The sequence below is a fragment of the Brassica oleracea genome, chromosome C6 (assembly GCF_000695525.1).
Source record: "Brassica oleracea var. oleracea cultivar TO1000 chromosome C6, BOL, whole genome shotgun sequence".
NCBI lineage: Eukaryota > Viridiplantae > Streptophyta > Magnoliopsida > Brassicales > Brassicaceae > Brassica > Brassica oleracea.
This window is the reverse complement of record NC_027753.1, coordinates 38234758-38248821: the sequence shown is the minus strand read 5'-3', so window position 1 is coordinate 38248821 and position 14064 is coordinate 38234758. Positions and strand designations below refer to the sequence as shown.

The 14064-nt window shown below is 31.7% G+C and overlaps 2 protein-coding genes across 3 annotated transcripts; one reads left to right on the top strand and one right to left on the bottom strand.

Annotated features, from left to right (window-relative positions):
• Nucleotides 1-2096: 2096 nt before the first annotated feature.
• LOC106300973 (protein TWIN SISTER of FT-like) lies at nt 2097-4387 on the top strand. 2 transcript variants are annotated; one of them, XM_013737271.1, is made up of 4 exons: nt 2097-2359; nt 2877-2932; nt 3326-3366; nt 4055-4387. In XM_013737271.1, exons 1-4 carry the CDS (start codon nt 2159-2161, stop codon nt 4201-4203), a joined length of 447 nt encoding a protein of 148 aa, XP_013592725.1. In that variant the 5' UTR covers nt 2097-2158; the 3' UTR covers nt 4204-4387. The 2 variants fall into 2 exon arrangements, with proteins under 2 accessions (XP_013592725.1, XP_013592726.1); XM_013737272.1 differs by having other exon boundaries at nt 3326-3389.
• Nucleotides 4388-5523: 1136 nt separating this feature from the next.
• On the bottom strand, nt 5524-8820 carry LOC106296217 (tubby-like F-box protein 1). Its single transcript, XM_013732299.1, has 5 exons — nt 8616-8820; nt 7423-7828; nt 7240-7327; nt 6503-6635; nt 5524-6417 (listed from the first exon to the last, which is right to left on the bottom strand). Exons 2-5 carry the CDS (start codon nt 7798-7800, stop codon nt 5685-5687), a joined length of 1332 nt encoding a protein of 443 aa, XP_013587753.1. The 5' UTR covers nt 7801-7828; nt 8616-8820; the 3' UTR covers nt 5524-5684.
• Nucleotides 8821-14064: the final 5244 nt, after the last annotated feature.

The window sequence follows — 14064 nt, the reverse complement described above, 5'->3', positions numbered from 1 at the left end:
TTTAAATGTACCTGATTTTTATCTACTTTGTAACCAAAAAGTAAGTAAAATCGGTTCTTTGGTTTTAAAATATTTGATTTGTACATATTTTGTAACCAAAACATAAATAAAATCGGTTCAAAAAAAAAAGAAAGGAACGTCAAATGTGATCATTCAAATTCAAGTGAAAGGTAAACATTTATTGATCGAAAGAAAACCAAATAAATAAAAGCATAAAACGAAAAACAAGTTCTTATGAAATGAAAAACACTTTTCAATGAAAACAAAACCAAAATCTAAAAACTTCAACCTTCAACCGCCACCTTCAACCATCAATCTTCATATAATAGATAATTATTTTACATGTTCAATATATTTTGAATACATATTAGGAATTGAGATCATGTTTGGTACAAGTTCTTTTTGGAAATTTTGAATGTTTCGGGTTTTATCGAATATCCATTTAGGTTCGAGTTCGGTTCAGATAATATCCATAACCCGAAATACCATAAAACAAGATCCATTCGGTATTTATGCCAGGTTGGGATCGGTTCGGATTCATTTTATCGGATCGGGTTCGGTTCGGGTTTTCGGGTTCGGTTTATTTGCCCGGCCCTAGGTAAGAAAATTCTCATGAACTTTGAAAATTTTAAGATTCCATTGTTATTGGTTCTTGGATTTCAAAAATCTTAATAGAATCCATTGTTATTGGTTAAATAATTTTCAAAATCCATTCAAATCTAGTGTTATCAAAAAGTTTAGTTATTATTGATTCTCTAATTCTAACTAAATCTAGTGTTAATGGGAGACGAATTCTATTCATTTTTACATATAAGACTCAACTTTCAAAATATCATATGTATCCATGTGATTTTCAAAATCCATATGATAAAAAAAATAGAAAACAAAATAGTTATACTTACCAAATATCTATTGCACTTTAAATCCAAAACTATAATTCGTTAAATTTAATTTACTTTTAAATTTTTGAAAATTTAATTATTTATATATTGTTTTATCATTTTTAATATATAATTATATTTGTAAATATTAAAAATTTTACATTTTAAAAAAATATAGTTTCAAAAAGAATTTTGACTTTTAGAAAGAAAATTTGGCAAAAATTTGAAAAAAAAAATCGAAAAAAGTTATTAAAAAATTACAAAAAGTTCAAATTAATAAACATATAATTCGAATTAAAAAAAAATTATTATTATTTTTTATTATTTATATATCTGCAAAGTAATGGGTAAAATAGTCTTTTGTCTTTTTAATTAAACATTTTTTAATCATTTTCCTCGTTGAATGATATTTTTGTGAGAAAAATTTAAAAGAAACTATTTAACAGAATTGCCCAATTTTGTATGTATCACTATTATTATTTTTAATTCGAAAGAAAAAATAAATAATCATGCTATATGATTTAGAAAAAAATAAATTATTTGTTTACTTTACAAAAAGAATGATAGAAAAGACGTAATACAAATTCATGAAAATTTATACCAATCTAAAAAATTTATGATCAAATTTCATAAGTCAATGTATATAAATTTTCACAATGAATATAAATTTTTAAAATCTATCAACTCTTAAAATTCATAAACTCTATACAAATTTATCTCCCAATAACCCCCCTTAGAAATAGATAAACCGAAGACGTGGAAGAGATTAGGGAAAGTTTGTCTCCCTCAAATACACATTAGCCATACATACTACATAGTACTAGTACGTGTCTTCTTCAGCAACTAAAAAAAATGCACAATGCATATAGCATGGTTGACCGATGTATTTTAATCCCAAAAAGAAGTAAACAAACCAAATATTATTGGCTAGCGAGTAGCAAGTTGGTGACATATAATTGGGAACATTGTCGCTTTTAATTTGAGTGGTGGATTTGGGATACAAGTATACAACATCACAACCAAGAGAAAAAAGGAAGATAAAAAAATGAATAGGAAGAGATAACTCAAGAAGTGATGTACGTACGTCGAACCAGTTTTAGATTCTTGAAGATGACGAGACACGAACTGCAGTAATGATATTTTTAAGCGACTCGAATATGCTAACGCCATTCCCAAAACATTATAAATATAGGGTTTACACGAAGAAAACAAAAACCAACATTTTGTTGTGATTTTAGCAAAAAAAAACATTTTGTTGTGATTTGAGATCAAAGATCATGTCATTAAGTCCAAGAGACCCTCTTGTCGTAGGAAGAGTTGTAGGGGATGTTGTTGATCCCTTCATGAGACTGATTTCTCTTGATGTTACTTATGGCCAAAGACAGATAACTAATGGAATGGATCTAAGGTCTTCTCAAGTTCTGAACAAACCAACGGTTGAGATTGGAGGAGATGACCTCAGAAATTTCTACACTTTGGTTCGCTATTTGTCTTTTAATTTCGTTAATTCTTTACTTATTTATCTACGTGAAGCTTTTCATGCAATATTTTCATGCATAATTATTTGAATTTTTCGATTATGAAAAATTTACTTTTGAATTTTTGGTGATTTTTGGGAATTTTCGCCCCTCTGGTTATTTTTTTTTTTTTACATTTCAAAGTTACAATAAACTTTCTATAAATAAAATAAAATTAGTTTTAGTTTGTAAAGATAGAAATCGTACCCATGTATCTCTAGAGATGCATATATAATATATCAAGCAATTGATATAGTCGGGCTCGGGTATCCGAATTAAATATATAGTTTGAATACATAATTTTTTGTAACGTAATTAACCCTTCAATATATTTATTTGAAATAGTTTCACCTTGTAATTATTTCCAGTGTTATATATCATCGATCTGCATGTCAGATTCTAGAGAGAAACAAATACTCGTGTTATCTTGATCGCTTTGATATTTCATCATCATCTTCTTACTCGGTTACTTTTAAAGGTTATGGTGGATCCAGATGTTCCAAGCAACCCGTACCTCCGAGAATACCTCCATTGGTTTGTATTTATAATTATTCTATGTTATGTATAGGAGACATCGAAGTTTATAGACCTACGAGTGACACCCAAAATTATGGTAGCATTCGATATGTGCCCACTCTTATAGAACTAAAAAGGGACATAGAGAATAAACTTTTGACAGAGCTACTTGTCATTAGATGAATTACAAAGAGATTCTATTTAAGTACATGACAAGACTTGTAATTAGGTTTAGTTTCCACTTATTAATAGTGTCATGTTATATCATAGCTAGCATCAACATATGTTTTTTCAGGTATATGGAAATGATTGGAAACTTTGAAAGAGGTTGATGCATATGCTTTGTTGACAAATAGCTTTTAATTAAATTATGCGGCTAAACAATAATCTAAATGGATACTCTCATCACAGGTTGGTGACAGATATACCTGCCACAACTGGAACAGCTTTTGGTGAGTTTTTTTTTTGTCAAACGGTGAGTTTTTTTTTTGTCAAACGGTGAGTTTATTTAATTAACTATATAGATTCACTAATAAGTACATACATATTCCCTAGACAGAAGCCATATATGCAAATATGCAATTAATCAACTGTTTGCCATGAAGTGAACATTAGCCTGTATCATATGTAATATGTTCTTATTAAGGGATATATTGGAAAATCAATGGGACATTAAGTAATATATAAAGGGTTAGGGCCAATTCACTAATTGCCAATTGGTTTTGAGTTGGAAGCCCATAATAAACCCGAATCTAACATGGTATCAGAGCCCAGATCCTAATAAATTAAACCCCTAATTAATATTAACCCTACCCGACCGGGTATATAGGTCGTAATTGACTCGCTCGACCGAGTATAACTGTCTTAAAAAGTTTCCGAGATTTCTGGCCGATAAGAGCCATCATCTCGAGGAGGGGTATTAAGGGATATGTATCCCACATTGGAAAATCAATGGGACATTAAGTAATATATAAAGGGTTAGGGCCAATCCACTAATTGCCAATTGGTTTTGAGTTGGAAGCCCGTAATAAACCCGAATCTAACAGTTCTATATGTCCGTTGCAACCATTCCAAGCGTTAATCGAATATATGTTTTTTTTTTTTTCTAATCGAATATATGTTTGATGACTTTTTGTCAAGGCAATGAGTTGGTGTACTACGAGAATCCATGTCCCACTTCAAGAATTCACCGAGTCGCATTGATATTGTTCCGACAAATCGGAAGACAAACTGTTTATGCACCTCAGTGGCGCCAAAGGTTCAACACTCGTGAGTTCTCTGAGATCTAAAATCTTGGTCTCCCCGTGGCTGCTGTTTACTTCAACTGTCAGTGAGAGAATGGCTGCGGAGGAAGAAGGACCTCGTAGATATATATGCTTCCATCTCAAGTAACCTAATTAGATGTTTATCTAGAGGTTCTTGTAATAAATATATTAAGAATCTGATGATATAAACAAAAGGAAGCATCATGCATGTTGACATCTATATAAAGTACTTTTATATGTAATAATTGAGAAGGAGGAATAAATATTCTAAGCAACATTACATATGTTTTCATTGGCTTTTGGATCAATTCATAGGACATGATTATTGGAAAATTTTTAGTATGGAATTCTTAGTGGAATATAAGAACCCGTCTCTTAACTTTTAACTAAAAAAGAGTAATAACCGTCTCTTAAAACTCTTATATAAGAACCGGTTCTTAGTTTTTTTAGTTAAAAGTTAAGAGTCAGGTTCTTATATTCCGCTAAGAACTCCATCCTAAGAACTATCCAATAATCATGCTCTTAATACTTGTCTTTTCATTTGGAATCTTCGTTTTACTCCTTTTTTTTGTAAACTAATCTACGTTTTACTCCATATATACGAAAGGGAAAAGACAAATACTTTCATATATACAGAAAATGTTGAAAGAAAATCACTATCAGTTTCAAGTTAAGATATTAATTAGATCATATCAAGTACAAATATCTAAAGACAATATCCCAAATAATAAAAATATAAAACTAATTGAACAATTCAAAAGTTGTCCGAAAAAATTGAATAATTCAAAAAGTTGGAAACTCTTGCAAATGTAAGATATTTTGAAACACTTTTGCACAAATATGATATTATTATTTTACTATTTTAAAGTATAAAATTTGACAAAGATTCCATCTATTTGTATAACTATAGTAGGTTCCGTCCTTCTTAACATAATATATTTTTTAAATTACAAAACCTGATATCTTATCTAGTGATTTGAGTTAGTGTTAGAATCCTAATTCAAATTATTATTATGCATAAGTAAATTATTAATAACATTTTTGAAAAAAAAGGAAAATGGAACTTTTGGAAGAAAAAAAGATCAAACATATCATCAAAAATAATCAAAAACACAGACCAACAACAAAAAAAGTTCCTGGATGAGGGTCTCACATCGTTGACTCAGTGCTTCCGATTGATGACGAATAACGAGTGTTTCACAAAAAGATTAGGGATAACGCTATACGATATCAATAGTTATTCTCGTTTTGCTTTTGACCATTATATGTAATACATCAAACTACATATTTGAAAATTAAATTTAGACAAACTATCTTTTGATGCATTAATAAACAACATAAGCAGACCCATAATATATAATCAAATAAAGATTCTTGAAACAAATTTAACACTAAAGATTCTCAGGTGAAAATAAAAACACCACATGATGAGAATCTCCCTGAATCATACAAACCACATGTGATATATATATATATTACATACAAAAGCTCTCTTTCTTCTCTAATCATTCGCATGCGAGTTTCGTATCGAAACTGCTCAAACATATAGCAAAAGCCTGAAACGCAGACAGCGGATACCTGAAGTCCATCGTGAACATGTCTTTCCCCACTTTCCCAAACTGCAACATGATCTTGTCCGGACCATCACTCTGAGTCTGAGGCTGGTTTGCTGCTATAAGCTGAAAGTTCTTGACCGACGCGACCGTCACACGTCCCCTGAAGTTCAAACACCAGCACTGTAGCTGCTCATGCCACCTCGGCGGCTTGTTCTTAAGCACAAGAGGCGGCGAAGAAACACGCTCTTTCCCTTCTTCCTCCACCTCCTCTCCCAACGGACCAAGAATGTCTGAAAACCTAGCGCTGTTAAACTCGGCCGAGTAATCGCTAATAAACTTCCTCGAGGAGGAGGATGTAATGGTGCGGAAAGACTCGTCGAGAAGAGACCGGGGGGCAATGATCTCAGGCTGTCCAAGCACGGTTCCACCTTCCGCGAGAGAAGAAGCGGGGATAGAGTCCATAGCGCAGTGCATTCTCCTCGGACCACGTGTGCCAAGAACGTTTAGCTCGTAAGACACTTGAGCGATCTTGTAGCTACCGGTAGGGACTTTGGGAGAGACTCTCTTTGAGTAAAACCTCCGGCTAAGTCCTAAAGGTTGAACCGCTTGAGAGGCTTTGTTGTTGTTGTTGTAAGGAGGTTGTGTGTCGTATATTATGAACTTTGTCCCTAGAAAATTAGACCTGAGAGGAGAGAGGATCAACGATTAAGCCAAGGTTTAAACAATGTTTTATAAATAATTAAGAAAACTGTTTTTGGTTTTGTTACCTGATCTTGCCAATGTAGGTGTTGCTTGATCTTGAAATGGTGTCTGCGTGCATGGAGATGACGTACTCTGTGTAAGTGGTTCTTCTTATGCGTTTTGCCGAAAGAAGAAACTTTCCATTCTCAACCAACAAAGCTGAAAAATAAGTAATAATACCAATATGAGACAAAATAATGCAGCGCATATTCAAAGATGAATACTCCATACGTTTTCGAAAAATTATATGTTTTAGAGTTTTCACACATATAAAAAGAACATATTAAATTTTGATTATAAATACATTATTTTAGCCAAACAAAATTAAGTTAAAATAACTTATTTTTTTATTTATCGCTATTACTTAATAAAAATGCATTGAAAATATAAAATTTTATCTTTTGAAAATAAAAAAAATGAAAACATGGATCATTTTAAAATAGAAATATTATGATTTATCTATATTTTAGCTATTATATTTGTTATGTAATATTAAGATAACCATGTTTTCCATTGGTTTTTATCTAGTTTTTAAGTTTAATTCTTATTATTTAGTGTTTATATAGTCGTAGGATTCTTGACTATAAAAGGTTCTTGTATTTTTTTATTATTATTCAGTTTTTGATTGATTAATAAGAAAGTGATCTCTAAATAGCTTTTGATAAAACACCAAGAAAAAGTATTCTCAAACTCTAAAAGCTTAGGCTACATCACAAAACATAACACAAACATTGAACTAAGAATAGAGGAAATGAAGCTGTACCAGGACTGAGACAAAGGTACAAATGGTAAGTCAAGTTAGACTTATCCCTCTTGATAAAGCATTGCATTGTTGCATCTCTTGGTCCAGGCTATATAATACATAACCAAACAAAAAAAAAAAATCATGATACTAACCAAAACCAAACATTACTTAGAAAAAAAGAGAATCAAAAGATCCTTTTACCTGTTTAAGCGAAACAGGAAACGTGATCTTCCCAGAAACCTCAGGCCTTTGAACAATCTCTTTGCACATATCTCTCCACGACCTGCAAACAGAAGCACAAGCCACCACGTGCTTCCTCGCAGGCCACGCGCTCTCGCTCTCCTCCAGCCTTTTGATCACATCCCTCAACAGCTCGGGAGGCAGATTCGCCCAAGGGGTTTCTTGAACCACCAGTGCTAAAGGCTGTTGTTGTTGTTGTTCCTCGTGACAGTCTTGAACCGAACCGCGAGACTTACCACCTCCTTCTTTGTGAAGGCTGCTTAGCTTGAAGTCGAAGCTACGACGAGACAGGTTGCCTATACTGTCTCTCACATCGCGTACTATGCTACGGAACGACATTGTTTTGGTGTGTTCTCTCTCAAACGTTCTGAAACAGAGAAAAGTTAGTTAGAGAGTTTGAGTTCAAATTATGAATTGAGACTTAATAAGAAAGCAAAGAGAAAAGAAGAGGAGAAAGTAAGGAACAATAGAAATAAAGACAGAACAATTATAAAAAAAAAAAAAAAAAAAAAAAAAGACAGAACATTGTTTAAAGCAGGAAACACCACAGGCTTTTGTAATAAAAAGAGAAGAGAAACAAAAACTTCAAACCGAAAGAAAAGATGTTTTAGGGATGAAAACCTCGTTCAAAATGAAAGAATCTTCTGAATAAGTAATAAAGCAAAAGTGAACAAAGAAACAACAGGAAGCCAGTTACAAAAAAAAAAAAAACAAAGAAACAACAGTCTCTGCTTCTCCCAAGAACGTAGTCTGATTATTAGTAACGGTCCCAAATAATAGAGATCTGATTCAAAGTAGTATAACCCATCTGAACGATTCAACTGAGAGGAAAAAAGATAAAGTCTTTACTACTTCAAGGATAAAAGAGGAAACTTTGGAGAGTTATTACATATATGGCAAGTTGGAAACAAAGACTATTGATTCAAGGATGTTATAATCACGGTTTTGGGTTTTCTTACCAAACAAACTAATTGTCTAAAGCTGAAACCTTTGCTTAAATTGGTCTATAAGAAAGTAAGATCCATGAATTTTCATAATCACTGTTTTAAGAAATTTAGCAAGAGACATAGAGCAATAGATCTGTAACCATTAGCTGAAATAATCTTGAATTTTTTTTGTAAAGATTCCAATAATTTCAAAAGAAAGAAACTTACAGAGAACCAGAATCTCTGTCTTCCTTCCTTGTTCTGTTTTACTCGTCCTTCTCTGTTTCAACTGCTTGGGGTTTGCTGTCTCTTTCTCTCTCTATGTAGAAGTTATATGTCTCGTCCTCTTCGAGCACGCGGAAACAAACTACGTCGCTACACGAACACGAACACACCTCTTTTTTTTCATTTGTTTTATAATAAAATATTTTAGGAAACTGTTTTTTTACTCTCTCTCTCTAAGTAGATTACTCTCTGCTTGTGCTATAAATTAATTTATTTAATAAACATTTGCTTTATAATAAAGCCAAAGAAATTGTCATGTAAACAAATAGTATGTACAACTAAAATCCGTCCACTGACCAGCAGAAATATATATATTCAGCAAAGTTGATTTTTAGCCGTTGACCTTATCTCTGCTTCTCATTTCTTGAAAAAAAAATATCAAGGATATAATTTTTTTATAAAGATTATCACTGTAATTGTAAAATTAGTTTCTTACCTTACAGCCCACTTTGTTATCATCTTGTATAATTTTCGAAAATAATTTCTTTGTATTTCTATATAAGTTAATATCTCAGAAATTATTATTTTTGAAATGCAAAATTTAAATACAAATATATTAGTGGGTGTCGCTAATTAAACCTTTTATCAATCGCTACTTACAAAATTTAGATGGTTCAGAAAAAAAACCATTCTAGTGTGTATCTGCCCAAAAATAAAGAGAGTATTCCATTGATGAATTTATTTCTAACACTTTTATTACAGCCAAACTCTTATAACCGCAACTCAAGAGCGTTCGTGCTTGGCTGCGATCAATCAATTCAACTAGTGCAGATCAATGCTGAAACGACAAGTCTCTTACTTTAAAAAAAAAATTTAATCCTTTTGTAGCAAAAAGGATAATGATATCCCTTTGATTGGACTTCACTTTTATATTTAAATTCCACTATCATTGGTTATGGTCAATTTCTTCAACCTTCTCATTATTTGTCACCAATTTCCATTACCATGAAGAAAGTGCTAGTTTATATTCTCGACGTAAAAAATAATATGCTAGTAATATATATTTTTGATTTGAAGATTGATTACTGAAGAACAGGCGAGGGACGGATCGGATATCCGGATAGTTTTAAGGTATCCGGATCTGGATTTTTATCCGGCGGATCCATATAATTTTACTATTTTTATTCGGATCCGGGGTTCTCGGATATCCGGGTGTTGGATATCCTTCTAAAAATTATAATATCCGGCGGATATACGGATTCGGATTTAGATCCTTAAATATATATATATTAATATATATAAAATATTAACAATAGTTTAAAAATAAAAATACATAAAATGTTTTTAATTATTTCTATGTATAATAATACAAAATTTACATAAAATTTATATATACTATTATAAAAATGAAAATATATTAAATAAAATTAATTTATATATATATAGATATTACTATTTTTGAAATATTTATTAATAAAACTTACGGATCCGGATATCCGGACTAAAAAATTAAGATATCCGGATCCGGATCCGGCTTTGACGGATTCAATATTTTACTATCCGGATCCGGATTCGGTCCCTCCGGATATCCGGATTTTCGGATCGGATCCGGATCGAATCTCGGATCGAATCCGGATCTCGGATAACAGTTCCAAACATACGTAAGAATGAGTGATATGGATAATGTAAATAGTGTTATATTTTGAACGGCTGAGATTGTTCAAGTCGTGATGAGATTAGTTGAGCGACACACTCTCGTCATAATGACAAACTTGTGCATGAAATGACTATTTCTACATATACCTAAACTATCCATGATGATATACTTCTTACTCACCCCTACTTCTGTTGCGGAGTCCTTTTTGCGTAGCAGCCACCGAGAATCTGAGAGATAGATTGCAAACATATGCAATACATTATCTAAATGTGTTGTTTGTCAACACTATTATATATGATTTTATTTGATAATAATCAACCAAGAAACATAGACAATAAAAATATCAAGGTGAGATGCATAGGTGGAGAAAGAAATGTGTCCAATTTATTATGTTGTGTTATTAAATACTTATTGTTTGGAATCAATGCTGTGAATGATTTGCAAGCTAGGAACAACTAATTCATAATCGAGTTATAAGAAGACGACAAGAAGAACAAATTTCGTAGATATATGTTTTTATTTTGGAAAGCGATACGTCGTGGCAGGTAAGGCACATCAAAGAGGATGTATTTGACCTCAAAAGCCTCGGCCTGAGATAGAGGCTTAATTTCATAAGAAAATTTAAGGAAAGTCATGGTTCAATCTAATTATCTACTAAAACACTAAAATGAAACCCTAGGAAATTACAATGTTGAGTATTGAGAACCTAGGAAATTACAATGTTGAGTATTACAGAATATCACACTGTTTAAAATGAAAGTTGACATGAAAAATAAAGAATGTCTGAGAGCCATCACAAAAGCAAAAGTATCTATCTAGCCAATAGTATACAGAACAGGTTGAGTATTGTAATGTGAGTGAGACCTAGTCACGTAAGACTATCGATGAGGCGCTTCAACATGTCACACGTCAAGAGAATATAATAACGTCAATTTGGTACTAATTATTGATCATTTAACTTATTTAAATCTGCATATTCACACGCACAGACCTACACACACACATGACATATATATGTCTGAAGTGATTAGAAGATTAGAGCATATAATCAAATGCCGCGAGCATTTTGCTAATACGAAACATAATTTGGCAAATGTTAATAAACGTTCCCTATCTGCTTTGTCAATCTTATTTTGACAAAGAGAGCTTTTGTCAATTTTCATCTTGGTTTGTTTTTGGTGAAGAGTCTCCGACTCTGTACCTTTAATTTGTGGAATATATAATATGGTGAATTACTAGACTAAATTATATAGTGTGATTTATGTTTGTATAAAAACGATGATTCAATTGTGTTTCTTTTGAAATAGATGTACGATTTTACTTTTGCTTTTTTTTCATTCCTCTTAACAAATCTCTAATGATTATGACTTATATATAGCTTGATAACTTGGCCACGATTTAATTATTTTCTTGTTCAAGATATAAAGGGACGTTGGACAACTCTAGCAAAATTTCCCAAGAAAAAAAAAGACATCCATATATAGACCATGTTGAGTATAAACGTTTTACTTGTTACACTTTGTATTGTGTTTACTTCGCTTAAAAGTAAAATACTAACTATCTTATGTTGTCTTACTAACATTGTCTGATCTTCTTTCTTTCTTGCAATCTAAAGTAGGTTATATAATTTGATTAAGACATAGGTAGCTCTTTCTGCCGCCCTATTTAACGTGTTATATGCTTTTTTCACAATTGTCTTTGTCATTTTCTTTCTCTACATGGTTTCATAGTCGTTTTTTGGTATCACTTTATTTGTAGTTGATGTTCTCGAGTTTGCTATTACAAGTGATGATGACATATATCTACAGTTTCGTTGTTTGCCATTAAAGTATCATTTTACTATTTGTTTTTTGTTCAATATATGTAAGTCATTTAAAATTCTGTGAAAAGTTACCAAAACCCATAAACAATAACTCGAACAATTCGAGTGGAACTAGCTTCAGTTTGTTTTCGAAAACTCAAAAAAAAAAAACCATAAAATTTAGGCAAAAACATAAAAATCAAATCGAATAGCCCATCACGCATCTATAAGGCCCTCATCTCACAATATTTTTAAAAAGTATAGGTTTATTTGAAACCATGATAACTGGAACTGGACGTAATGATTTAGGCCTATTCTCGAGGCCTTTTAATATGCGAAGACCCAAAACTTAAAACATTTTCCTGGAACAATGTTATACCCAGCAAACGTAGTGGGAACATATATGTACAAATGCAACTACAAGTGCCACGATGTTTAGGATAATTGACCCTAAACAGAGAATGCCATCGTAAATTTAAGTGCTATCTGTAAGAAAACCAATAAAAAATAATAATGGGTCCCTCTAATAAATATCTTTTTCTATTGTAGTTTACGTTTTTTTATTTGGATCAAGCCAAGCAAGGTTACGGTAAGATCAAAATATGTCAATTATTCCAATTATTATAGTTGACAATGATCTGGCCGATAACGATGGATGGTAACGAACTTGGCATGACAAATGAGGTTGACCATATCTTAATATATAAATATATTTATAGAATTTCTATTTTACAAACTTCATAACTTGGTACTCATAGTTAAAAAGTATTTTGTTAACAACTTATATATAAATGAAAAATGAAACCAAGTAGTTATTTTCTTTACCAAAATATATATCCAATATATATGTAATTAATTGTCCACGAACCACGGAATTATTTTCTTGACGTGATATTATTGTCAAATGGAATAAAGTGGTTTCGCTTATTAAGGAATTTTTTTTATTTTTCTTTGTTTTGCTCTCACATGGTTTGTTGGAAAAAAAGTGGACAGAAGAAAAAGGCTTGAAAATTCCACGTAAGCGGAATAATAATCCTACGTGTGGTAAATCAGCATCGAAGCCCCGAGAAAATGTTACACGTACCGGCAAAATCAACCATAGTACAAGTTAGACAGATTGTACAGTCCGTAATTTGACACGTCATGCTATTTTAACGGCTCATGATTTCCCGCGTAAGGTTGGTGTCGCCGCGCAACGTATCGCTTTTGGTTTGATCCTATAAATAAATTATAACACTGGATCTCTTATAAAAACATTAATGGATCATTTATACAAATACTTTGCCGTATAAAAATTAAAAGGTATATACAAAAATATAGCAGAAAATAGCGACATTTAAATTGTCGTGTCAAATCGATTGTGCAAAAGGATAGTACAGGTAGTCTTTATGGAGTGATTAGAACTTAGAACTGTTGGTACTATTTTATTTTTTTTGGGTGTAAATGTTAAGATCTATTGGTACCATTGTTAGCAAAAAAAAAACTATCGGTACCATCCTGGCAAAATAGGAGGTGATCGGTGATATTTAATGAAAACAATTTTGTCTTATTCATCAGCCATTTCGGTGATATATAATGAATTTTATTAAATATTATACATGGAAGTTAACCCTATATAAGCTTCTATTGTTACATGTATCTTTTTTGTCAACTATTGTTACATGTATCTTACTTACGTATGGCAAAAAAACGATCACATTATTATTTTTACTTTTTTTTAGAGAGGTCATAACGATCACATTATTCACTACTTGCGTTGGTTATTTTCCTATTATGCATTGTATATACATGTTTAATGTACTCTCAATTATATATATTTTGTGTATATATAAAGTATAAGCGGCGTATTGTATACATACGTAGAAAGGGATCAAGTTGGGGTCACTTTACAGAGCCATACGTAGTGGAAATACATCTGAATCCAGCTCATTGTAACCACTGCTTTTATTTTATTTATCCGCTTGTCGATTTAAAAGGAAATTAATAATTGAAAT

Coding starts and splice junctions, on each gene's coding strand:
- LOC106296217 (XM_013732299.1), bottom strand. CDS start 7,800: ATGTCGTTCCGTAGCATAGTACGCGATGTGAGAGACAGTATAGGCAAC. Junction 6,636..7,239: donor GTACCTTTGTCTCAGTCCTG/GTACAGCTTCAT, acceptor CTTATTTTTCAG/CTTTGTTGGTTGAGAATGGA. Junction 6,418..6,502: donor ACCTACATTGGCAAGATCAG/GTAACAAAACCA, acceptor CTCTCCTCTCAG/GTCTAATTTTCTAGGGACAA.
- LOC106300973 (XM_013737271.1), top strand. CDS start 2,159: ATGTCATTAAGTCCAAGAGACCCTCTTGTCGTAGGAAGAGTTGTAGGG. Junction 2,933..3,325: donor CTCCGAGAATACCTCCATTG/GTTTGTATTTAT, acceptor CTCTCATCACAG/GTTGGTGACAGATATACCTG. Junction 3,367..4,054: donor CACAACTGGAACAGCTTTTG/GTGAGTTTTTTT, acceptor CTTTTTGTCAAG/GCAATGAGTTGGTGTACTAC.